Genomic DNA, 27,012 nt, shown 5'->3' on the forward strand with positions numbered 1-27,012 from the left:
ATCCTGGAGGTCTTTGGGAGATCTGTCTGTGCTTGGTGCTGAGCACAGGCAGATCTTCTGGCTGCAAAATTTCTGGGCAAAAAAGACCCTTAATCCAAAGGCACCACCCACCTGTCTGCATCCCAATGGAGGAAAGGGAGGAATAGAATTATTAGAAGACACAAAAACACAGGAGATGCAGTTCTGGGAGCATGCAGAGGAGCTGTGAGAATCTGGGGGATTGGTGGGATGGTTTAGTAAATTTTATTTCTTGTCTGTTTTTCAGTGCAAACCACTTCACACTGGTCTGTTCTGTCAATATTTCACTATTAAATGTATTTTAAAACTAATCTCATTCCCTAATTGTTCTTCACTGTTTTGTGGGGTATTCTTGCCAGGAGAAGGGATCCTGGGAATGGCCCATGCTCTCCTTCCTCAGAAGCCATGGGGAACCTCCAGAGAGGAACGTGACAGGGGAGAAGGAGCATTGCCCAACTCAACAGCTGAGCCTGAGAGCTCTGTCAGGTGTTAATGACCCTGACCAGCCCCACCTGGGCCACTCCCCACTCCTGCAGCCCCATTTCAGCTCAGCTCTGGCCCTCAGCCTGTCCTGAGTGATGCTGCTGCCCCGGCCGCCCTGACTGCCCAGCTGGAGCTCCCCTGCTCCATCCGCACGGGGCGGCTGCTGGGCTGTGTCTGACCGTGGATCCCCCTCCAAATCGGGGCCCTGGGCTGCAGATTGGTTCCCTCAGGGCCTCAGCCCTGCTCCATCTCCATCAGCTTGCCCAGCGATCCCTCCTGGCCGAGCCTGGCCCCGGGGCCTGCCCTGCCCATCCCGGGAGCATCTCAGCTCCCAGTGCATCCCAGCAGAGCTGGGTGATGGAGGAACAGCAAGAGCAGCTCCAGGGCAGAGCTGCTCCCAGCTGTGGGTGGCCACAGGGCACTGCTCCCCCAAATTCAAGGGGCACAGGGTCAGTTCCAGAGCCACAAGCACGCAGGGGCCTTGCCACGTGTGGCCAGAACATTTCTCTCCCTTTCAGGATTTTTCATAGAGGAGCACAGAGAGAAATGAAAGAGAAAACAATTTCTGTTTCTGCTCCTTGTTTTTCCTATGTGGAATGTGTTTGGAGAATTGTTTACCTGGGGTGAGTGCTTGGTTGGATTCTGGGGAGGATTGTTTGAGCCTGATGGCCAATCCAACCCACCTGGGGCTGGGCTCTCAGAGAGGGTCATGAGTTGTGTGAGAGTCAGAGAAAGTAGTATGTAGCTTTAGTGTCCTCCTTTTATATAGTATATTAATGTATTTTAGCATAGTTATAATAAAGAAATCATTCAGCTTTCTGAATTGAGTCAGACGTGGTCGTTTCTTCCCATTGGGTTCGCCTGCATTTCCAATAGCCACGCACCTGGGCTGCTGCTCCCACTCTGGTCCCACGCAGGATCTCAGCAGAACAAACATCCGTCCCCCCCAGATGAGAGAAAATTCTGGGTACCTCAAGCAGAGCCTGAATTCAGAGCTATCAGTTCCTTTATTGCTCAAGCTACAGGAATTTTGTCCTCTTAGGGCAGAAATCAGAGGATCAGGAAACACAGAAGGATTAGCTTAAGCCTCTTCCACTCCCATTAGCAATCTTATTTATCCTTTTAAATGGCTCCAGCAAAAGGAACACTTGAGTGCTGCCATGCCAGGATCCCATCTTCTGGGCCTGTTGGCTTTCAATTATCCACTTTACACATTTAGATCTTCAAACAAATCCCATCTCTTGTCTAGTAGCACCTGAGGGCATCTGATCTGTTTACTGAAACGTGGTCTACAGCAAATCTCTAGCAAAGTCTCAGGCGTTCTCACCACTAGATACTGATAGCTGTGTTTATTATGTTGGTTTATCTTCACACTTTACAACTAGCCAAGAGTTTATCCAATGGCCAGAACCATTGTCATTCCATGTCTTTAGCTTTTGCTTTTTCCCTAGTCACAAATTCACTACAAATTTGCTAATTCCCTAGCAAAGCTGGTTTTGCTTGGTTTTTTTTTTTTTTTTTTTTTTGTGAGTTAGGGGTGAGTGCAAGATTAGAAAACCCCAAAGGACATCAAAGCAGGTCAAGGAAAGGGTACATGGAGGGTGATGGACAATGTGATTTTCCAGTGTGAGGCCTGGCCTCACCCTTAGCACACTGGTCTCTGTACTTGTTTCCCTGGGGACCATTCCTGGTGGTCTCTGGTTCGTTTGGAGGTAGGTCCTGGAGCTCCAGAGAGCATCAGCAAGTCCCAGTCCCAGCTGTCAGTGCCCCCTCCCCAGCACATCCCTGTGACCCCAGTCCCTGGCACAGCCAGGCCCCCGAGCTCTCGGAGCCCCTCTGGGCTCTCAGCTTCGGGCAGCTGCCAAGGGCTTGTCCTGGGAGGAGCCCAGTGCCCACCCAGCCCACAAAGCCCCTCTTCCCCTGGGAGAAAGCAATCCCAGCTGGATCTGCTGCCACAGGGGGAATCCCCGAGCAGATCCTGGCACTGGCACTGAGGCTGCCCAGCACAAACACCCTGAGCTGGGCTGAACCTCCCGGTGGGGGGAACCCCAAGCCCACCCCACACCGAGGGGCTCAGGGCCTTTCTGCTGCACAAAAACATCTCTCCAGAGAGACAGGAGCAGTTCACAGCCCTGGCAGCTGAGTGTGGGACACGGGATGCTCTGGGAAATGCTCCTGGGGGCTCCGAGTGCCCCAGGGATATGGGATGTGGAGCTGTCCTGCTGCTCCTGTGGCTGTGAACTGCCAGAGGGCAGGGATGGATATTGGGAGTTGGGAATTGTTCCCTGGGAGGGTGGGCAGCCCTGGCACAGGGTGCCAGAGCAGCTGTGGCTGCCCCTGGATCCCTGGCAGTGCCCAAGGCCAGGCTGGACAGGGCTGGGAGCACCTGGGACAGTGGGAGGTGTCCCTGCCCACAGCCATGGAAGGGACTCAGTGTCCCTTCCAACCCAAACCATTCCATGGTTCTGTGGGATCCATCAGACACCCTGCTGGGATCCAGGTCACTTCCATGGATGTTTTCCCTCCTCACAACAGCAAATCAGCACTGGGGATGTCCCAGTCACAAGCTTGAAACACAGAAAACTCCAGACACTTTTTTTTTCCCCTAAAGGTTGTTTTATTGTAAAACCATAAATACAACACTGACATGAAAATCCTCAAGCAACGGATGCTTTCTTACAGTTACAGTTTGTCTTCTGCCTTGGCATCAATTCTGAAAAGAATGTTGCAGAAACATGTCTCTAAGGTATTTCCAAATAACCGAGCTCTGGCCTGGAGTGCTCGGCCCCTTTGGAAGCTAAGTGGAACTATTCCTCCTCTCTTGTGGAATATTTCCATTCAGACAGCAACAGACTTGTAAAAACAGCAACATTTAAACACCTTGATATTTTTTTTTCTTTAATAATCCTTTTCATTTGACGTCAGTCTAAGTTTCAAACAGCACTGAATTTATTTAGCTGAAAAAAAACCCAAAACAAAACAAAAACAAAACAAAATCCTAAAAAGAAAAAAAAAAACCCTCAGAACTTGAGTTGGCCTCAAGCATTCGCATATCACAATGAAAATCAGCAACTCAACCCCGTGCAATATTGCTCTCTAGTGAGTCATTTGATCCACACCAACAATACATGAGACTTCAAACAGGTTTTGTTTTGTTTATTAACACAGCAAGTGTGACATTAGATAACCTTTTAAATACAGTACATGGTACAGCGCGGGGCCAGCTGCCCACACGCTTCCCGTTATGAAGACAAAGCCAGCGGTGGCGGTTTATAAAAATATTGTGTTGCTACAAAAGTATAAATTAATGCTACCGGTATTAAGAAATATTAAACACATAAAACTTATAAGGATTAAGAAAAATATTCATTAATACCTGTAGAAAACTCTGGCCTAAAAAAGATATTTTTTGTATATTTTTTGTATATTTTTTTTGTATTTTTTAAGATGACATGGTCGCACTCGCAGCGCGGGTGCTCTGTGGTATTGCCTAGAACATCTGCATCTACAGAAAGGAAGGAAATGCACACGAGTTACTGAGGGCAGGGAGGGCCAGGAGGGGCAGGAGAACATTAAATCCTTTGCTTGATGAAACAAGAATTCAGCTCCCAGGAGGAGGTTTGGGAAATGGAACGTACGAGCGAGGAACAGCTTCTCTTTTCAGAGTGGCTGCAAACAAGGATCTCCTGATGTTTGGTTGTCACCATGACACTGTCTGGCTACGGCGTGGACCACAATCCTCACGGCCTGGGCAGAGTGTTCCCCCCTGACAGCCTGGGCTGCCACCTGCCACCACTGTGCAGGTCATCTGCTACCAGCTTTCCTTGGAAGAATTCAAAAAAAGGAGTGTTAAAGTACCAGTGAGCTTCAAGGGACCATGGAAAACAGCTCCTAAAGCTGTTGCTCCTTCCAGAGCACGTCTCCTTCCTTGAGGGGGAAGGTCCTTCTACACAGCAAAGGGAAAAGTTACTCCTTCTCCCACCCCCGAACCCACTTGAAAAACCAATCCCAGCCTATCCACAGACACTGCAGAGACTGCCATGAGAACCCCCGGGAGTGAGAACAAGGATTCGAGGCCAGTGAGGCTGGAAGTGCCTTTTTCGGGAACTTTGGTTGTAAAAAGAAAGGGTTGGATGTGTCTGTGCTCATCAACTCCAGCCTATGATATTCCCATCTTTAAGCCTGAGCTGCTCATCTGGGTCCCACTGTCAGGGATACTACAGAAAATCCTGCCAGGCATCATTCCTTGTTTCAGGAGCCAAAACTTCCAACTCAGCTGCCTATGCATGAGGAACCCCTCAGGGTCTATGGGTACACCGTTGTCTATGTCAGCAAAACTCTCCTGTCGAGTTACAAACAAAGGACTCCTAACAGGAAAAAAACCTCATCTAAGCAGCTAAAATAAACCTGAAATTAAACAGAAATCCCACAAACATTCAATAGATAAAACTAAATTTCAGGGCAACCCACTCTCATTGGTTCACCATTTCTGGCCTAGCATAAGCAGACTGTCCCAGGCCTGTCCCCGGAGCTCAGCTGGGCTCAGGGTTTGCTCGGGGACACTTCCAGAAGCCCCAGGGAGGTGACAGAGCTGTGAGGGGACAGGTCCCACGCACAGGGAGCTCTTATTGCTACAGGGCCAGGGCCAGGTCTGACACGGGACACGGGGCCCAGCCGGTGGTTCTGGCATTCCCAGGGGATCCCACGGATCCCAGACCATGGTGTAGCACAGAAAAACTCCGCAGAAGCAGCCAGACATTGAACACCCTCCCCCACACTGATCTGACAGGACATTTGCTCCTCGACTGGCAGCTGCCCCTCCGCTGCCTCCCTCCCTGATGGAACCTGGCTGATGGATGCACTGAGAGCTGGCAAGGGCTTGGTGCTGGTGATGAGTGGGAGGATGGGGAGGAGAAGGTTCTGTGAACCCTCCTGGAGGGCTCTGGGCAGGAACCCGGCACTTCCCACCCCTACACCCAGTTCCTTTTTTCCTGGCAAGGTCCAGCCATGTGTCTCATGGAGTGAGCTCCATTCTGCAGCCTTGTCTTCAACAGCAGGGCTCAAAACACATTCCCCTCACAGACTCCTCCCAGAGGAACAGAGCTCTCCTCCCTGAAGAGATTTCCCAGAATCTGCCTTTAGTGTATTTTTTATTTTTCTCCCATTACTCCTAATTACTCCACAGGGAACAGCTTGTCCTTTCCTGTGTGAATGCTCACAGGAGCTCCTGCCTCTCTCTCAGCCAAGAGGTGCAGAGATCCAAGCCTCTCCTCAGCACAAAGCAGCACTCCCAGCCTTGGAGCACCTTCCTGGCTGCTCTTTTAATGTCTTTTGATTCATCAGTAACACGGTGCTGCCTAGAAATGCCCAGGGCACTGTGGGAGCAGCAGGAGGTTCCAGTCCCCTGTCCTGTGCTCGCCACGGCCAGAGTGGAACTGGCGCCTCTGAGCAGACTCAGCCACCAGCACAAACATTTTTGGTAATTCCTTCCCATGCTAAACCTTCTGGGTTATTGCAGACAGTTGGAGAAAAGCCACCCAACCCACCTGAGCCACACCAGTGAACACTCCAATGCCACCATTTAGAGCTCAAGTCATTGCCAGAAGTGTCTCCCCTCAATTTTCAGTAATTTCCAAGTTCTGTGAGCATCTGCTGCAAATTCATTTGCAAAAGTCACATAAGGGTCATGACTCCCTGAGCTGCTGCTGGACGTAATTTCTGCCCAGCAAGCACAGATAAACCAGTGCAGGTGGTTTGTGTGGATGCTTAAACCAGTTCAGCTCGAAGTTAAACTGGCTTAACCAGCAATGAAGGAACAACTGAGTTAGACAAAACCTGAGCCCATAGTCAGCTTTCACAGAAAGTTTTGCAGATTGCACACTTCAAACCCACCCACAGCAGTTTCCTTAGCACAGACAGAGAGCTTGGACAGAAAGAGAAGTTCAGCTCCATCTCAATTTGACCCAGGTGCAAGACACCAAGTCCATCCTGCAAGCCAAACACAACAACTGCCCACTGAGAGACACAGGAGACAACTTCCTGACCTCCTGGCTGCTGCATCCACACAGAAACAACCTCCTGAAGAGCTCTGCCTCTATCCCACTCTCTTCAGTAGCAAGGATGCTCAGACAGGCCCTTCCCTCTTGGAGTTCACCTGGTGGTACTTGTTCCCCACCTGAAGGTCAGAATGCTCCCAGAGCAAACTGTGAAGCCAGGAGAGCCTGCAAGGTCAGCAGCAGGAACAGGGGGATGCCTGCAGGCCACACACCATTCCTGCACCCTGACACATTTCACACGGACATTAAAGGAAACCAACAAGCAGAAGGCAATTCCCAACATGACCCACCAGAGGATGATCCCAGTTCTGCAGACTTCTCCTCCCAACTCAAAGGGAGCAGAACCTCACAGCAGGCCTGGCCAAACTCGGAGCCTCTCCTGAGCAGTCTCCCACCCCAGGACCAGCAGAGCTCCCTACAACACCCCGGCCTCTCGGCCCTCTGGGGACCACAGAGCAGCCCGGGTTGGAGCAACCTGGCAAATAAGAGCTTCCAAATTTCAGACCTTGGTAAAGTATTTTTGTTCCCCAGAATGTGAATTCAAGCCTGGAAGAAGGAAGAGGAGGAAAAGCTTGGCATTTAAGATAAATGCATGTGCTACAGATGTGCTTCTCTGCTTTTACTGAGGCCTAAGTGACCCAGAGAGAACCTGGAGCAAGCCCAGCACAAACAGCTCCTCTGAGCTGCCCACCCTGCAACCACGTGCAAGAGTCAGGAAAAGCTGCACCTTCCTCCACTGAGTCTCTGGAGAAGGGGCTGCCCAAGCAGCCCCTCTCCTCACCACCTCTGAGAATGCTCTGGTTTAGGCCTTTAGGTTTTCTCTTGCTTTTCCAGCTGTTGAGTTTTTAAGTCTTTGGGAGAACCTCATTTGCCCGACATCACTGCTTAACACCCATCATTAGTGCAACCACAACCGAAATTGCCTCAGAGGGGCAGTTTTTGGGATGGGGGAGAGGGCCAGTCCATCCCTCTCTTTGGTCAGCACCACAAGAAAACCCCAGCTCTGGTGCCAAACCCACAGTGTGAGAAGGGAAAGGGGAGGTGGGATGGGAGGTAGGGGTGGCTGTGCCTTCCTGCATGCGTGCCCTCAGCCTGCACCACTGCTGGGCACAAATCCCTGCAGTTTGCCCAATTCTCAGTTCCAGGGATTTACAGCTGTGCTAACTGTCCTGCCCATTTCCTGTCCTAGATGCCTCGCAGAGACAGCAGGAGCCCGAGTTCACAAATTCCACAGAAATCATCTACATGTCCCTTAGCAAAGGAGGGCTGGGGGCTGGAGCTGTCTTTCCAAAGCAAGGGCTTTGCATGCTTCCCTGAGCATCAAAGAGCTCTCAGGGTCTCAGGTGAGCCACACAAAAAGGTGTAATGTGTCATTTGGAGGAGCTGCCAATCCTGATCCCTGTGCCATCAGCTGAGCTGTGTGGTACCCTCTGTGCCCACAGCTAATCCTGTTTGGAGACATGCACCAGCCAAGTTTTCCTGCTGTCAGGTACCAGAGTGGGCCAAGCACACATCTCAGTCCCTCAGGGCTCATTTTTGTCTGCCACAGGTTTCTCCTGCCCTGAAAACTCTGTGCTACCACTGGTGGCTGGGCAAGCAGGATTTGTACAGGACAAAACAAAACCAGCAAGAAGGAAAGCTGGCCCTACAAGCAACTCCTCCATCAGCCACTGACAGGGAAATCAGGAGTCCAAGAGCTCTGCCTTGGCAGCTCCTGTTCACGTAGCAGGTTGTGTGCCTTAGGCAAAAGTGTGACAGGTTAGGAGACAATGGTTTTGGTCTGATGGCAGTAACAGTGCTGAGAGGTCAACCCAAACACCAGCCTCAAGGCAATGAAAGGCTGAAAGGGCTGGAAAGGGCAAGACAGCTGGTGCCAAGGTTTGTCCTCGTGAGTCTAGCATGGGGAAGGGTCCAGCGTGCAAACTGTGCCCCTGAGTCCTGTGGCAGTGCAGGTGTCAGGGAGTGCCTGTGAGGTTCAAGGCATCTGCACACAAAGCCTGAGAGATTGGGTTTGCTATTTCTCATGTCTTGGAACTTGCGACTTCTCTTACAGCCAGAGCTGGGCAGGTGGGATCCTGGTTTAACATCTGGTCAACAGCAGCACTGCAGAGAGGGTCTCCAGTTTCCCCCTGCATTGCCAGCCAGCAGCAAACTCCCCGTGCTGCTGAAGGGCTCCAGCCGGCTCTCAGCAGGGCCAGTCCCTCCTCCCAACCCTCCCACACCACTGGGACCACAGCTCCAGAGCTCCTGGAAGCAGGAGAGACTGCTGAAGAAAGAATTTGCTTCTCTTTTCCTCCAGGAGACAAGTCCCAGCAGTGAAAAATGCAGAGTTTGGCAGCAGAGGTTGGGAATTGTCCAAGAGGCACCAAACCTGACAGAGCCTGTCCAGCAGCCCAGGAGCTGTGCCTGCAGGAGCTCTGGCCTTGGGGACAGCAGAGTGACCGAGATGCTTTGGGGTTATGGGGATCTCTAATTGCATTTGGGGTGAGCCAGCTACATGTGAACATTTCGGGGCTCGTGGCCTTCCTGGCCAGAATAGGTCAGCAACAGAACAAGTAGTGTAATGCACTGTAGGTATCAAAAAGACATTCGTGCCACTAGAGGAAACCATTCCAAACAAAAAGGGGAAGATATTCTTTGCACTCAATCAGGAGCACTTACATTCAGAAGGATCTTTGAGCCCATGCACTTCTCTAAGCTTCCTTCAAACCCCAGTTTGACAAAACTGGTGAGCTTTGTTCCCCTGAAAAATCATACACCTTGGTTTGTCCTTGGCCTTGGGAAGGGTGGTTTGTGTGTCATTGAGACACTTTTTAACAAAAATATTTAGGTACAAGGGTTCTCTGGCAGACCTGGCAAGCTCAGTGGTGGCCCACAGCCACTTGTGCTGTCACCATTTGCTTTTCCTGGTTTCTAGGCTTTGCCACATAAACAACTGCTGTGGTTCCCATAAGAATATTATTTAATTGCAAATGGGCTACTCTAGAACAAGTTTGAGAACACCTGATGTACAAAATTCACAGAAAAGATAATTAACACCGGGAGTTCAGAAGAAGTTCTGCTGTAAAAAAATATAAAGCCAAGAAACTTAACAACTACTGACAGTTTCTGCCATGAGCCATTTCTCTTAGTTTGAAATCAAACTTATAAATCACTTGCTGCCATGTTAAACTCAAGACTGGGAATAGAGACAGAGGAGTAACTTTTCTTTTGAAAAAAAAAGAAAAAAAGGATATGGAAAGGTTAAAAATAAAATTAAGAATCAAAAACCTTAAAGCCTCCCTTCCTGATTTCTAAATATACCGGTGTTGATGGAACACAGCTGCCCTGATTCACACACCATGCCAAGAAGGCTGCAGCCAAGTGCCCTCAAGGTGTACAGTTATTCAAAGGAGCAAAGTCCAGTGCAGAACTGGTCTGGTCAATGGAGTCTGATTATCCATGGCAAGATGGCCCAGGGGACAAGAGGAAAGGTGGGGTGGAGGAGAAACAAAAGAAACTTCAAGTCACTTTAGATCTCAGCTGCCTGAAGACTTTAGAACATCAGCCTCCCATTCGTCTGCCCACTTGAAAACATTAAAAAGTCTGTCAAGTCCACACACTATCTATGGAAAGGAGCACATTCCTGGCAGAGGGCTGTCTCTCTCCTGTGCTCAGCTTTCCTTTCAAACTTAATTTTATATATATTTATATTTTTATATATATATAAAAAAGCACTTGGTTTCCAGGGGCATTCATAATGAGGTCCACAGTGTTTAGAACTTAAATTTCTTTTTCTTTGTTTGGAACAGTGTTTTAAAGTTTTGTTTTAATTAAAAGAAAGTCTTAAAGCATGTTGGACTTCAAAAACATGAGTTTGTTCATGTCTTCTGGACTGAGTAGCCGCCTCCTTTTGATCAAGAGCGCCTGCTCACACATATTTACACATTCGCTCCTGGCACCCACAGCAGGCACTGCTAAGAGCCAAAAGGCCAGCTTGGCTAGTTTCGTATGCTTTTGGGTAACACACGACCAGTACTGAAACAGGTCAGGGGTGGCCTGGAAGAGAGGTTCTTGCAAATAATCATAGACTTCACTTTTCCCAAACCAATCTTCTTCCTGAGCTGCTGTGGCCTCCCCTGCTGCACGAGGCTTCTTGGTTGAAGGTTCAAATTCTGCTTCTTCTGCCCAGGACTCTTTGACCTCGTTGATCAGCTCACAGACCTTGCCAATGATCTCTTCATGCTGGTAGGGCGGGACGGGCCGCAGCTTCTGCTGAGGGTCCAAGATCATGGCTACCTTGTGTGCCGAGTGAACTTTGAAGTTCTCCTTCAGCGCCTCCAAGAAGAGGTGACAGAGTTTGCTGACCACACCAGCATCATTGGCTTTGGAAGTGAACAGTTTCTCCAGTTTGACGTAGGTGGGCAGCACCAGCTGCAGCGTGGGCCGGCTCTCGTTGCTCAGCTCGATCACGGCCTGTTTCACCGGCGCCAGGATGGCTGCCAGGTTGCTGAGCAGGTGTTTGTTCAGGTTTTGGATGAGGTTCATCTTCTTGGCCCTGCTGTAGAACTCGCAGATCTGCTCGTAGCGCTCGTGGACGAGCAGCAGGGAGTCGGTGACCGAGTTCCAGCAGGGTGGGGGGGAGGTCTCTTCCAGGGAGCCAAAGGTCTCCTTTGAGAGGCCCGTGGACCCCGCCAGGTCTTCACAGACATTCAGGAGCTCGATCACCTCGTGCATGTTGCGAGCCTGTAGCGTTCTCTTGTTGAGCACGCTCTGCACCACCGAGTTCAAGGCACAGGCCGAGCAGCGCAGGCACATGCCCGCCTTGGAGAACGCCGAGGAGTTGACCTTGCAGTCCGTCACGTACACCGTCCTGATCTCCGACATCACAAACTCCGACAGCACGTTCTGCACCCAGTGGTGGATAAAATCACCATTGTCTCGAATGTCTACGCCCTTAATGCCCAGGACGTAGCTCTTGATGTGGTTGCCTTCCACCTGGTAGGCGGTGAGGATGTAGCAGGAGTCGGGGCCGACGCTCTGCGAGTGGCAGGTGACCCCGATGCCGAGGCAGGCGTTGCTGCCCAGGGCACAGGTGACTTTCACCTTCACCTGGTTGTACATCCGAGGCAGGTGCTTCAGAGCCAGGGTGTTGAAGTTGCCCAGGATCTCGGTGACAGAGAAGGCACCGTAGCGAGCCCCGCTGTCCACCAGCGTCTGCGCCAGCTTGATGAACTCCTTGCCGCTGAGCACGCTGAGCGCGCCCAGGTCGGTGCACATCACGCGCAGCAGCCTCTCGGCGATGTTCTGCCGCTCCTTCTCCGGGATCGCGCTGTTCCCCAGGGAGCCGCTCGCCGCCGCTGCAGGGAAACACGAGCGGGCACAGAAAGGGCCACGTCAGCACCGCCGCAGCAGGAGAGGGCACGAGGCACAAAACCGTTCTCAGAGAGCCCCAGAGAGGTGCAGCGTGCCCAGATGATGGAAGAGAAATCCAACCTTGGATTTGCTCCCCCAAGGTTTCTGGACTGAGGAACCTCCAGAGACAGGCCTTGCTCCTGCTCTGAACAGCAGGGAGCGGATCTGCATCCTGTCCCTGGTGTGGGGATAGTCACTACTCGGCCCAGATGGAAAGATGGACATCACAGATTCCCAGACTGCTTTGTGTTGGAAGGGACATTAAAACCCACCCAGTGCCACCCCCTGTCACGGGCAGGGACAACTTCCACTATCCCAAGATGCTCCAAGCCTTGTCCAACCTGGCCCTGGACACTTCCAGGAATCCAGAGGCTGCACAGCTGCTCTGGGCACCTGTGCCTATGTCACACCATGATGACTGGATTTGTTTTTTAACTCCAGGCCAGAAAGTCTGACCTTGGATCAGAAGTTACATTCTTCCAGGAGTTACCAAATGCATCTTCCTCACCAACATTTCCAACCACCTCAGGGCTCTTTGTTGCACTCCTGTAGTGGGAAGGGATGCTCTGCTCTGCCAGCTAGGACATGAATTAAGGGGACGTCAAATACAGTTTGGTGAGGACAAGGGCCTTGTGCAGTGCCCATCACTGCTGCACCCCTGAGGCACTTGTTGGACAGGGACAAAGTGAGAAGCTGTTACATACTGTTGTTGGCATTATTTCTTTGGAGCTGTGGTTTCCACTTTTCTTCAACCATGGGGAGAGGTGACCTGGGCTGCTGGCTGGAAGCAATGTTGTTCTCATTGTCAGCTGCGAGGCAAGAGACAGGGAGGGGTTAAAAAGCACAAAATAATGCTTAAAGCACAAAGAAGCAGAAACTACTCAACTGCTCAGCATTTACGTAGAGGTCCTTTAACTAAGGGGACAACAACCCACCACACTCTCTGTGGCTTTTAGGCAGCTTTCAGTGAGCTCGCACAGCACCCTCAGGGACCTTGAAACTGTCTTTGGACTCACAACCTATCACTTCCCAAAATGTGGCTGAAATGTGCCATGTGTCTTTCTGTGCACCAGGGACATTGATACCATCAGCACACCCTGAAGAATGTCTCCTCAGGAGCTGAAGCTGCACACCACGAGGAATGGAAGCTCAGCCTGACTTGGGCCATACATTTGCTTTCCAAAATGAGGTGGAACAGACACTGATCCTTCTGTTCCCTCCCTGCCTCTTCCTGCACTGCAGGTGGCTGCCCTGTTCTCTCTGGGGAGCACTTTGGTTTTCAAGCTGTGCTCAGCTCCTCTGGATCTAAGGGTCTCACTGCAAACTTCACATCTGGTTTCTTCCCCTTGAAGAGCAAGGCTCCATCTCCTCTGGGGCTCTCACTGCTGCCTCAGGCTGTAAACACAAAGCCAAAGTCTCTGGAGTGTGGACCAAAGACCTTCCCACCCTGAGGCTGCAGACACCATGTGCCCCCAAAGTCTTTGTGTTTGTGCCCTCATTTCTGTGTATGTAACTGGGTGAAACATTTTGGCTGCCAGTCTGATGGGATCTTACAAGAAAATGCAAGCAAGATCAGTAAAGTCTGTATTGTATCCATGTTTTCCTCTCCTGTGCCCCAAGAATTTCTCCCCACCCTCCAGAGGAAATTTTCTAGTTCTTAGTGTGCTTCAGTACGAAATGGTGCTGTGAAACAGGCAGTGAAGGAACAGTGCACAATGAAATGGGCTGGAAGAGGAAGCAGAAAGATGGAGAGACTGATGACCAGGCTGAGCAGGATGGAAACAAAACCAAGGAAAGCAGAACAGAACATTTGCTCATCACAGCTGGACTCATCACACCTAATTCTGGACACCTGTCAGACACACCTCTCTTTGAGGTGGTCCATTAGGGCTCCTTTTACACTCAGGGGTGCCACTCGTTCACCCAGGCAGAATTGGATCCTCTCCTAGAGTGAGAACCACCATGGTGAGAACCACCTGAACTCACCTGAAGTCACTGACTCTGCAGTGATTTTACAGGGAGTGCAAACTGCCCAGCTCTGGGCAGAAATCCCCGAGTTGGAGCAGTGCCTTGAGGCACCCACAGCTCTGCCAGGCTGCTCTGGGACGCCAGCAGGACACACAGGACAGGGCAGAGCTGCTCTCCTCCATGTGAGCCAGCAACCTGGGAGAGCAGGGAGAGCAGCAGGGCTGTGATGGAGCTCCAGTGCTCTCCTCCTTACCAGTCCTCTCCAGTGTGAGCAGCTCTGCCCTCCACTGCCAGGCACTCCAGACCTGCCCATCAACAGGTACAGGCTGCTCAGCCACCTGTGGGCACTCCACTGGCACAGGCTGGGCCAATCCCTCAGAGCAATCCAGGACACGACCCAGGACAGCCTCTGGCACTGCCTGGGGCCTGTGTGTGCCCGGGGAGCTCCCTGGCCATGCTGGGTACCCAGGGAGTGCTGCCATGCCCAGGCTGCAGCCACAGGTTGGCTCTGCAGGTGTGCAGAGATGTGAAGAGCACGAGGTGCCTCAGAGGGCACCAGTGACCAGGTGTGACACATCACCTTTCCCCCAGCATCTGCCAGAATAATTGCTCTTGAGCCAATGTCACCAGTGTCCTCGACTCCACACATCTGTGGTGAGTAAAGGAAAATGCTGGATGTTGCCTACTAACTTTGCTCATGGTTCAGGTTCTCCTTATCTTGGTGAGGGATGGATAGGGGGAGAAACCCCCTGCACTTCCTCATCATAACTCTTTTATCTATTTCCTAATAATAGGGGATTTATTATATACAAATATCTGCTGGCATTCAGTGTGGCATTAATGAGATCTGTACATTTCAGCCTCATCTTCCTTATCAGGCAGTCTGTGAACCATACAGATCATGGTTCTTAATTTTTCTTCATGCCTCCAATCCTTTAATCCAGGTTCAGCCTAGTCCTCTTTTTGTTTTTTTTAGGCCTAGATTGTAGGAAGGGCATTATATGGCAGCACTCGACCTGAACAAAGTACTCTAAAGGGAGTCAAAGCTGTATATTGTTCAGTGTAATTACAGAACAAATTCCTCTGCCTGGTGTTCTGCTGTTCTATTTCTGCCTTTCAGCACCCAATTTACATTCTAATTGCTTCTCCTCACTGTGTAACTGCTTTATGAAGCTATAATCTCTCCTTATTACCTTCCAGCCTCTGGGCTCAGCCCTCTGAATGACTCAAGAGCCAGTATGTCCCTGATTTTGCTTCTGGAGGCCAGCAGCACGTTCCCTGGCTTCTGTCCCTCGTGAGAAGGGTCCAGGGGAGGCAGCACAACCACTGGAAGAGATCAGCCCTTTGCATTAGACAGGACAAACCAAACTGGGCTGCTGAACACATGAACTGAGGGAGCATTTGATCCATACTGACTTCTTGGCTCTCTGCACCCTCGTTATGAAATATTCCTGACCAGGGACAAACCACTGCCATGCCTGAGTCCCCAGTCCCTGCATCCTGTGCCACCAGTTCTGCTGACCACTGCAAGGTCCCTGCACTCCCAGACTTCAGAGATGTTGGAGCAATGCTGTTTCTTGGATATGGAAATCCCAGAATCCCAGACTTGTTTAGGCTGGAAAAGACCTCCAAGATCATCCAGTCCAGCCATCAGCCCAGCCCAACACCACATTCCCCACTAAGCCATGTCCCCAAATGCCACATCCACGTGTTCTCTGAGCACTCCCAGGGATGGTGACTCCACCCCAAGCTCAGGGTGCTTGAGAACCTTTCTAATGTAAACCTCCCCTGGAACAACCTGAGGACATCTGCTCTTGCCCTTGTCAGTTGTTCCCTGTGAAAAGCCACGGATTGTCACCTCACCACAACCTCCTGTCAGCCTGAAGGCAACAAAGTGCTGCCAGGGCACCTGCAGGCCCTGAGTGCAGAACCCCAGAGCTGGACACCCACCAACGCTGGCCACGGTGCTCCTGCCTCTGTTTTGGCTTTGCCCTCATCACACAGCAGCAAACGCCAGCGCCACCCCAGCTGCACACGGGGAGGGAGGGAGGGGAAGAGTGAGCACAGGGCTGCCGTGCCCCGAGAGGGCACAGGAGGGGACAGTGGCTCACACAGGGCACAGCCTCGGTGGCACTGCAGAAAGCAGCTGAAGAAGACACGGACACCCTTGCTGTCACTGCACCAGTGAGACTTCAGGAGGAGGCAGCCAGGCAGAGGATGGGACTTGCAAACACAGCAGGGAACAATGAGAAAACAGAGTTTACCAAGAGACTCCTGGGCTGGGCAGAGGGGATTTACCCATCCACTGATGTGACAGGACCCCAGTCACAGATACTGCTCCCTCCACCCTGTTCTCTGGCCAAAGTAACCCAGGTGAACAACCACAGGATCACAGACTGGTTTGGGTGGGAAGGGACCTTAAAGCCCAGCCAGTCCCACCCTTGCCATGGCAGAGACACCTTCCACTGTCCCAGGCTGCTCCAAGCCCCAGTGTCCAACCTGGCCTGGGACACTTCCAGGGATCCAGGGGCAGCCACAGCTTCCCTGGGAACCCTGTGCCAGGGCCTGCCCACCCTCACCCAGAGCCCTCAGCACCACACCCATGGGTCATTTGTAAAGAAGAAACAAGGAGGAAGCTGCAGGTAGCACTAGTTTAAAACATGCAACAGCTCAATCCTCAGTGAGCTGCCCCTGTCCCCTCAGCTCCTGTGCTTGGTGTCACCAGAGCTGTAACTCAAAATGCTGCATTTCAGTACCAGAGCCCAGGGCAAGAACAGCACGGTCAGGACACAGCGTGGAGGCAGCAGAACTGCCATGGACAACCAGCAGGGACAGACCCACGGCCAGGGAGTGAGGGCAGCCCTGGCCTGAGCAGAGTCCTCTGCTCCTCAGGGTAACACAGAGTCCCACTACTGCACAGAACCCCCGTGCTCTACCAGAAACACCAACTCACACCTTCTGCCACAAAGCGCTCTCAAAGTCTCTGTGTGACATCACACAAATGATAAATAAAGCACTGCTGAACACACAAAACCTGCACTAAGATTTGCCAGCAGGAGCTGAAATGGAATAAAGGAACCTCATGGATGAAGAACTCAAGTGACACTATTAAAATTAGGACTAAAACTAAAATAGAGAGCAAGATAAGAATTTTGATTAACATTATTACAGAAAGGAAAATATGCTTTTCCTCAAGCCTCTTGTCCTCCCATTACACTTTCCTCACAGCCTGCACTGCATTTTCATCTGCATCTCAACAGAGCAGCTATCTGTTGGAAAACACAGGTCTGTCAAAGAGGATTTAATTGTTCTTAAAACTGTGTTAGTTCACTTGAATTTTTATTCAAGAGGAAAAAAAAAGAAAAAAAAAAACCTGCCAATATAAAATGAATGCTGTTTCTACATTTTTGGATATGTTGAGTGCTGTCTTTGAAGCAGATTTGGCTTTGAAATTTTAAGATCATCTCTTATGTATCAAGACAGGAAACAAAAACAGTGACTTAGAAACAAAGCACTGGAATGACTCTTAAGAATTCTCATTTGTAGTTAGCTGAGAGGGAGCTGAACACAGCTGCTGAAATGGCAAATTCTTCTTTTCAGAACATATTTCAGTCCTTTGCAGAACTCCAGGAGACACAGGCACAGGACAGGACTTGTGTGGGCAAAGGCTCTGCTGCCTTGCTCCATGAGAGCCACCCCTTTGGCACGAGGGGGGATTTAACCTGCTGTAGGAGCTTATGCAATGAAGAGTCTCTGGCTAGCTCTGGATAAAGGCAATGAACAGTGTGATGGACTCTGAGCTAGCATGGCACATCCCCTCTCTCCCTGCAGAAAGGAGCAATATTTACAATATACCCTGAGCCTATGTGCTCCAGCCTTTGAGGGATGACTGTGCTTGTTGCAGGTGAAATGACTGGGGCTGTGGGAATGGGGAGCACTGGGAACCCTACAGACACACATTGGGGTCAGCACCAGGCAGCAGCACAGAATTTAATTCTCTGCTTGCAGTCAAAGTGCCCAGCTTACCTGCGTGGGACTGCATGTGCTCCAGGAGATTGTTATAAAACTGGAACTGGATTCCACAAGCTCCACAGGTGTAAGGCTCTGTTTGGGAGAAATCAGTTCAGAAGAATTACACAGAGTCTGCAGGGAAGCAGCACAGGTGCATACCTCAGTGTGTAAGCTGTGGGCACAGCGGCTCCGCAGGGAGCGGGGCAGGGCCCGGGCACGGCTCTGCCCCTGGGCTGGGCTGGGCTGGGCACCTCCTGCTGCTGCCCTTCACTGCCAGGGCACAGGAGAGCACTACAGCAAGCACCTGCTGTGTGTGTGGGCATCTCAGGGACCTGCACAAGGCTTTCTCCAGGAGTTGCCCACTGGCCAGGCTCTGCTGGCCCAGGCTGCTGCAGCCTGCCTTGAGTGTATTCCTGCTGGTTTTGTGCCTGTGATTAAAGCCTGGTGGACTCATCTTCCATCCAGTTCTGTCTGATTCCAGTGTCTGCTGCCTTTCCTGAGTGAGACAAGGAGCACTGGCTTGTGACAAGTGCTGTAGTCAGAGGCTGGAGCAGTGCCACGGGGAACTCAGCCGGGGCTTTGTGGCTGTCACCAAGTGCAGTGGGACCAGGGACTGGTGGGTGCCACAGGGCTGGGTGGCAGCAGGATGCCAGGGAGGCAGAGGTGAAGGACAGGAAGCACAGGAACCAGGCCTGTGCCTGAAGGCTGAGAGCAGAGCAGGGGAGCCACGTGCCAGAGCAATATGGACGAGCTGGAGTGAGGAAAGGGCTGGGTGCAGAGCTCCCTCGTGAGCTGAAATACACATTTAGCCCTGTTTTAAGTTGAAAGTGCATTTCTTCCACTGAATCAACCTAAAAGCAAATGTTTCCAGTTGCCTGTCTAAACAGTATCAGTATAGTGCATTGGTTGACAGATGTGATCTCAAACTACAGTGCTGAAATTTGGGAACACTGGAATTTGCTTCTGTCCCTGCAGCCACACCAGCACTGCCACCTCTCACTGGGGCATTTTGTCCTGGAGCAGCAGAGCGGAACAAACACGTGCCATACCAACAATTTTGGATACAAAAGCCTGGCACAGGCACGGAGCAGGGTCTATTGCTACAATATTTCAGAAGTCTAGCTCTGAGTTGGAAGAGAAAAACGTATTTGTATCAATGAATAAGCAGAAGCAACAGCACCCAGGAAAAGGAGCCAAAACCCAGGGGAGCACAAGGCTGCCTATACCTTGTGAGAAGTCTATCTCAGGGAGCAAACCCCAGAATCCACCTCAAGGCTACAGAAATCGGTGAGGAAAAACATAAAAGAGAGCACGAGCATGTCTGTGTAAGCTGTACTTTTATACTGTGAGGTTAAACCTTTCCCACAGAATGTACAGCCTCTGGAATGATGGAGCCAACTCTGCCTGGAGTTGTGCTCAATGCTTTCACTCACTGTGTCTGCTTGTGATGCTACTCCTGGAAGTATGGAAGTTTGGAAATTCGGTACTTAAGTAACAGTGCTTGTGGAAAAAAGAGAAGACTCGGACAGCTGAGTGGCACACAGGGATTTTAGTCCTTGGGAATTAACAGGGACTGGCTGTGTCTTCTGAAATCATCAGTAGTGTGGTGGTACAATGCAATCTAATTGTTCAGACTTATTTTTAATTGTCAGAGAGGAGAAGGCTCCCTGTGGGTCCAGACCATCCCTCTTGGGCTTGTATTTCAATGCCAAAGCCCTGTGTTACACTGACACACCTGTGCCTCTGCTGGAGCCCAGCCTGCTCAGACGGAAACCTCAAACTGAGGGGGTCTGACTGCTCCTTCAAGGGTCAAAATTAACATGAGAATAACCCAATGAAAGCAGGCACACTTCTGAGAGCCTGCTGACTGCTGCTGACAGCTCGGAAGAGCTGTGACCCTGTCTCTGCCCCTCTGCTCTGCTGGAGAACAGATGCTGCTGTACCTCAGTGCTGCAGCAAGCTGCCAGCTGCAGGTGTCACCCTGCAGTCCCCTGGGCACTGCCAGCCCTGTGTGCCACTCTCACCTCAGCAGCCAGCTGCACTCCCTTCTGCCAGCCCTGTGTGCCACTCTCACCTCAGCAGCCAGCTGCACTCCCTTCTGCCAGCCCTGCCTGCAGTGCAGAGGAGCAGGCAGTGGGGCAAGCCCCGCTCACCACTGCGGTCCCAGGGCCCTTCTCTGCCCCCACACAAGCCCCCAGCTGCCCTGGGAGCAGCTGCACAGCTCAGCACAGCTCAGCACAGCACAGCTCAGCTCAGCTCAGCACAGCTCAGCACAGCACAGCTCAGCTCAGCTCAGCACAGCACAGCACAGCACAGCTCAGCACAGCACAGCTCAGCACAGCTCAGCACAGCACAGCTCAGCTCAGCTCAGCTCAGCTCAGCACAGCTCAGCTCAGCTCAGCACAGCTCAGCTCATCACAGCACAGCACAGCACAGCTCAGCACAGCACAGCTCAGCTCAGCTCAGCTCAGCTCAGCACAGCTCAGCACAGCACAGCTCAGCTCAGCACAGCTCAGCACAGCTCAGCTCAGCACAGCTCAGCACAGCACAGCTCAGCTCAGCACAGCTCAGCTCAGCTCAGCTCAGCTCAGCACAGCTCAGCACAGCACAGCACAGCACAGCTCAGCTCAGCACAGCTCAGCTCAGCTCAGCTCAGCTCAGCACAGCACAGCTCAGCTCAGCACAGTTCAGCACAGCACAGCTCAGCTCAGCACAGCTCAGCTCAGCTCAGCTCAGCTCAGCACAGCACAGCTCAGCTCAGCACAGCACAGCTCAGCACAGCACAGCTCAGCACAGCACAGCTCAGCTCAGCACAGCTCAGCTCAGCTCAGCTCAGCACAGCTCAGCTCAGCTCAGCTCAGCTCAGCTCAGCTCAGCTCAGCACAGCTCAGCTCAGCTCAGCTCAGCTCAGCTCAGCTCTTCCCCAGCTCAGGTCCAGCCTCAGCAGCAGGCAGAGCCCCACATCAGCCAGCACTCTCCAAGCTGCACATTTCCCACACTCCTTTTGCTCTGTTTCACTCGTACTTCCTTCTCAGCTCACTTTGTCTCCCTGAGCTGCTTCACCTCCCTCCTCCTGTACTCTCAGCTATTTTATCAGCACAAACCTGTGCTATTTTTTTAGCTATCTCCTTGCCTGGCTCCCCCTCGCCCTGCCCAGTCTCTTCTGGGTCCTTCCATCTGCATCCAGCAGGCTGTGACCAGCAGGGTCTCCACAGCTCTTCATCTCAAGCTCCTCCCTTTGGTACCACAAATCTCTGGATGCTCAGTGCACTCAGTGAATTGGTAAAATCTCTCATTTGTGATTCTTCTCAGAGAAGTGTTGATTTTCTTCTCAGTTGCAAAAGATACCCCTTCTGTTCTACTCCAGAAATGTCCAAATTTGGAAACAAAATCACCACCTATTTCAAAAGCTAATTTCATGTTCTGAAAATTCCAAAGCATTATCTAAATAATTCTGAGACAAAGACAGACACAAGTAAGTTTATCAAAAAAAGAAAAAAAAAGAAAAAATAAAAAAAAAAAGAAAAAGAAAAAGAAAAAAGAGCCACATTAAAAATAAGCAAAAAATTTAAATACATCCAACAATTCCAAAGCATTACCGGGACCAGGGGAAGGGATGCTTGGGAGGATGTGCAGAATCCCCATGGGAATGAATGAACTGACTTCACTTCCCAGAGCTCTCTCAACCCTCATCCTTCTGAGCTTTCAGCTCCCGAGCCCCTCATGCTCCAAAGTGCAGAGCTGGGAACAGTCAGGCTGGCTGGAGGAAGGGTGGGATGTGCCAGGGCTAGAAGAGGAAGAGGGATCTGGAAGGTGGTGAGAAAAAAGAGGCAATCTGTATCCTAAACCAGGGAAAAGTCAGTTAACCTGGGCTGGTAATCCAGTAATTCCTCTTCCCTTTGATTTCTCTTGACCATGAACAGGAAAAGTTGCCCAAACTGCTCTGCATGTCCATCTGAGCCACACCTGTGCCCCATTCTCCTTCTCTCCTACCACTGCTGGACCTCTGCTTGTCCTTCCCCCTAGGAATTTCAGCTCTTCCTTACTCAGCCTTAGGGATCTTTTCTCCTTCAGGTGGGCTGAGCTCAGCAAAGGGCCCCAGGTCTCCTCTTTTGCTCTCTGTCTGTCTGCTCCCTGCTGCTGTGGCACAAGGGATGCTTGTCTGCCCACCTGAGCCCCCTGTGCTTGTGGAGGTGTTTTCTGAGAGCAGGTTTCAACCAGCAGCTGTTGAAACCTCTTCAGTGTCCTGGGCCACACAGAACTAATGCTCACATCTGGTTGCACAATTTAAAACATCTTTCCCCAAGGCTATAATTAGACACTTTTAGTAGTGCTTTACCCAGTGAGCAAGGCTCCAGAGCAAGGCAGCAGCTGTGTGAGGCAAGGCAGAGGAAAACCAGTGCCTGTGCTTAGGTTAAATAAATCACTCTAATTCCCATGTTAACTCTCATTGCCACATCTAAGCCAGGGAAAATAGCAGAGCTTGGTCTGAAGCCAGGAGTGAACAGGAGTTGAGAGCTTTAACAGAAAGTTTCAGCAAGTGCCCTGAGGTGCCTGTGCAGTGACAGACACCCAGCATGGTGTCACCATGGCTCAGCAGGGATAGCCCCCCAGGCTGCTCTTTCCTCAGCAGAAAAACCCACATTTCAACACTTCTGTCCACATCTTGGTGAAAACCAAATGGAGAACAACTGTGAGGAAAACTTCTCAGCATTTCCACCCAATGTTTCCATTGGCTTTAGCTTTACTAGCAGTGTAATTGCACCTTCCCTTTGACACAAACCCATGAGACAATGCAGGCGAACCAGCAGCAGGCTCCTACAAAAACACCAGCACACCCACCAAATCAGTGGAAGTTTCTTGAAAACAGAACTTCTGTCATTTCCAGCCAGATCAAGCAGTAAGAGGTAACAAGGTGCTCTGGAGTATGTTTGGAAAAAGGGAGTCCCAAATTCACCACCCTTGTCAAACATCTTGGCATTAATTGGATTTCTCTTCCTGCATGAGCTAGTGTTCTGAATAAAGCCCTTGCTTCCCCCTCAGGTTTGCAAGAGGAGGAAGAACACTTGTCCTCCTCCCCACCACAGCCACGCTCAGGGTGTGGCACTCGGGGCTGGCTCACACACCAGGCTGGCACAGACCCCAGACCCCAATGCCAGGAACCAAACACACTGCAAGGCAAAGGAAGAAGCTCCACCTGCCAAAACTGAAGGCCACAGGGCAGGATCTCCAGCAGAGACCACCTGTCCACCCCTCCCAGCCCTGCTCACTCCCTGTTTCCAATCTCTGGCCACAGGAACTGGCTCTGTGCATGTGTTTACTGAGCTGAGCCTTGATGACAAGTTTTTCTGTGTGTAAATGAAACTTAAATATGGCTTCATTTTCAAATCTTGGTCTCAAAACACGCTCATAAAAAACTCCCTGAAGACTGAAGAATATGAAGTGATTTGGCAGCCCCAGACTGCACGGAATCCCCTGGAGGATTTCTGTTGCATTTAAATCTGACACCAGAGCCACAGAAATGATGCATTTTATTCTTTGACACCTGGACTCATAACAAAAAAGCATTTATTGATGAAAATTGCTCAGAGGGCAGGGCAGCAGGGCTGCAGGAGGGCAGTCCCTGCCTTCTGCACCACAGACATCCATCACACTTACTTTTTAAAAGCGGGAAAGGATTTGAAATCAGGGGACTTGCGGTTTCTGCAAAAAAGAAAGAGATTTAAATATTGAGACTGGCAGAGACCTCGCTGCATTCTACACAGCTCTGCCTATTTGCTCCCTGGTCCTTATCCCTACTCCACACTTCCAGAGTTATCCAGGGCGGGGCAGGATGGGAGCTCCATTTAACACAAAATCCAACATGTCCAACATGTCCATTTTCTCTCCCTTGCTCAATTTCTCATGGCCAGGGCTCTGCATCTTTCCTGTCCAGTTTAAAATGTCCAGAGATTTTAACACACACCCAATGCTGCAGCAATGGAAACAAGGGGGGAGGCCAGCAAAGAAAAGTCATGGGGCAAGAAACCCCTTAAAAAGGCTTTCTTTGGTGCTCCAGCTGCAAATTCCCAGTTTCATAATGCAGCTCCTTTAAACTAAAGCTGGGAGGGAAAACCAGCGTGTTCCACATTCCCTGGATGCCAAAGGAGAGAGTTCCTAAGCAGTGCAGTTACTTCAGGCTGAGAATGCACATTTCCTACACAGCACACCTTGCAGGTTGCCTTTCTGTAAGGTGTCACTGAAAACTGGGTGCTGGCTGCCCCTTGGACAAGCAGGATTTGTCTGCATCCAGCCCCAGTGCCCTGGAGCAAAGCAGTGATCCCAGCCCCTCTGACCATGTGTGGTTTCCTACAGTCCCCAGGTGAGGTCCTTTAGGGTCAGACTCCGGCAGAGGGGCAGAAATCATTAATTATTAATGTTAAATATTCAGTCATGGACTCAGAGCATTTCCAGAAGGGTCCCAGTCCAAGGCTGTGAGCTGGCACATTCCTGACTGAGGCACCCAGGGCTCTCTGACAGACTTGGCCTGGTTTTCTTGGAAGGAAAACCACCCTCAGGAACTGCATGTGTCAAGCACGGTGAGTCTTCCTGCTAAACAGCCACACGTGCTGAGAACCTGAGCTGCTGAAAAGGGCTCCAGGTGGCAGTGCCAGCTCGTAAGGAATGGAGATGAAGGCGTGGATGATGCTGGGCAAAGACAGGACTGGACAGTGCTGTGGAAAGGGGATGCATGGGAGACACCAGCTCAAATGGAATGCTGCTGATCACTTCACACATTGTGATCAGCCAGCTGTGCTCCACCTGCTCCTGCAGCTGCTGAGCTCTGTACCTGGGGCAAGATCTTCACTGAAACAGGTCCCTAACCTGGTCCTGCTGAGCAGCTGAGCAGGGCAGGCTCCTCCAGGCACCTTTCTCTCTGTGTGCTGGGTCCCTGCTCTGAAATGCCTGCTCCCTCAGGGAACACACGTGCCCATGGCACTGCCCAGAGCTCCAAGCATTGCACGTCAGCTTCTGAGGGGCAAACCCCAACTTCACTGTCTCCTGAGAAGAGAATCTGACCTGGAGCAGGCACAGAGCCCAGCAGTGGCACGTAAAATAACCCAAGGAATTCTCAGAACCACCTCTGGCTGCTTTCCAGCCAGAAGTGCTAATACAGTGTCCTCATGCTGCTTGGCTTCCTACTCACATGGAAGGCACTGTCAGTATGAAACAGCAGTTCAGGTACTCAATACAACACTGGTTTATGTGAAGGAAGACTCTTAAGATTTTTCTGGTCTTCATATTTTTAATTGGAACATTTTTTTAATCCATGCATTGCCAGGTTCCTGTTACAGCACAGTCACTTCCACTAAAGCTACCTATCCAGGTAACAGTCATAGAAATGCCAGAGTTTGACTGATTAATGAATAAATCACCTTGCACTGGGGCTTTGTAATCTTTCCCTCCACAGATTCTCCAGGCAAAATGAGAGTTCAGGTTTTTCTGCCCACACTTTGTTCTCTCAGGGACTTTCCTGGCCCTGCCCTCCCCAGCCCCAGCCCAAGCCCAGTATCTGTGCTTGCAGACTGCAATCCTCAGCCCTATCCCTGGCTGTGTGTCCCAGTTCTGCTGAGTGCTCCTTGCCTCAGTGCTTTCATATGGATTGGCTCACTTCTTCCCTGCTGTCCCAAAGCTCTGGAGCAATTGGCAAGATATCACCCACAGAGACTGGCTGCTGAGTGGTTATTTTAACCCAGATGTATTTCTTCCTGTCTGCAAGTTGCCTGCTGAACAAGAGAAGTCTGGAACAGTTTAAATGAATGTGGCACCAGAAATAAACAGTTCATTCCTAGAAACCTCAATTCCACACAAATGCCCAGGGGACACAGTGACTTATTTATACAACCAAGCAAAGTGACAATTTCTCAGCTGAACCTCTCCCTGTGTGACTCTCATTCTCCTGGTAGGAACTGCACTCAGCTGCTGACCCTCCTTCTGGGCACAGCACTTCAGGCTGCTTTGAAAATGCAGCTCTGTGTGTTTGTGCAATTGTGCTGCCCCATCACCAGCACTCCCTGTGCTGTGCACAGAGTGGGAGCTCACAGAACAACTTCCTCTTCCCCTTTTCCTCACTCCTCAAATTTGGCTATTGGTTCTCTCAACTCCATGGAGACACGTAGCAGTCACAAACCAACCCCAGATGAGAAAGAGAATTACCAGATGAATGTTAATGGAAGTTGTCTTTGTGCTGACAGAGCCTGAGAGGCAGCTGGGTGCACCTCAGGAGGCAGAGGCACAGGGGCTGGCTGTGCTAATGTCTCACTGCAATCAGTAATCAAGAATTATTATGTCCCAAATACTAAAGCCGCACTCACCCACCAAAAATGCCATCCTAAAAGTGCTTTTTCCAGCAGAAACCCCCCCACAGATGGGCTGTGTGATGGCTGGACTACAGGGGGTGAACAAAAGTGGATGTATGGCCACACCAGGGAAGAAAGCTTGTGATTTCTGCAAATCTACATTTAAAATCTAAACCTGTGTCCTTTAAATCTCGACAACAGGGGATTCTCAGGCTTTTCCAAGATGTTTTACTCTATATTAAATGTAGGAAATCAAATTTTTTTTGTCTCAATCTCATCTCAGCTTGGCACAAACTGATTCAAGAAAAGAAGACATTTCCATTGACCCTCTCCCCAGTCTGGAATAAACAGTGCTGGAAAGCAAAGCTTCCCTGTGTAAATAGGAGTGAAAAGTGCTGACATTTTTAAAACTCTAAATGCTAAAATCTGTTGCACTGGAAGTTCTTACAGTAGTAGTTCCCTAAAGCAACAGATGAAATTGAGACATATTTATACAGCTTAAATCAACCTCGAAAGTTCAAAATATTTCCCAATTCCCTACATAATTTTAACTGTTGTCTTTCACACCGCAACATTGAGCAAATTCAGACTTCAACAAACACTGACAATTTCAATTAGATTTCCCCTTTGATGGCTGTATTTGAAGGTATTGAAACTAAAGAGCTTTTTTCCTCCTTTTTTGTTTTTCTTTTATGTCTTGGTTCTTACAATTCCCTTAATCTCTCTTGGCCTTCATTTCACAG

At 50.6% G+C, this 27,012-nt stretch overlaps 1 protein-coding gene across 1 annotated transcript in view; it reads right to left on the bottom strand.

Annotated features, from left to right (window-relative positions):
* Window positions 1-3,642: 3,642 nt before the first annotated feature.
* ZNF618 (zinc finger protein 618) overlaps window positions 3,643-27,012 on the bottom strand; it is a 148,631-nt gene continuing 125,261 nt past the window's right edge. The window contains exons 15-18 of the mRNA XM_085594010.1: window positions 23,589-23,633; window positions 17,946-18,023; window positions 12,656-12,760; window positions 3,643-11,896 (exon numbers count right to left, since the gene is read on the bottom strand). Of these exons, the coding sequence (XP_085450136.1) occupies window positions 10,383-11,896; window positions 12,656-12,760; window positions 17,946-18,023; window positions 23,589-23,633 (1,742 nt within the window). The 3' untranslated portion in view covers window positions 3,643-10,382. The remainder of the gene's footprint in view (window positions 11,897-12,655; window positions 12,761-17,945; window positions 18,024-23,588; window positions 23,634-27,012) is intronic.

Source organism: Lonchura striata, chromosome 17 (assembly GCF_050655825.1).
Source record: "Lonchura striata isolate lonStrDom1 chromosome 17, ASM5065582v1, whole genome shotgun sequence".
Classification (NCBI taxonomy): domain Eukaryota; kingdom Metazoa; phylum Chordata; class Aves; order Passeriformes; family Estrildidae; genus Lonchura; species Lonchura striata.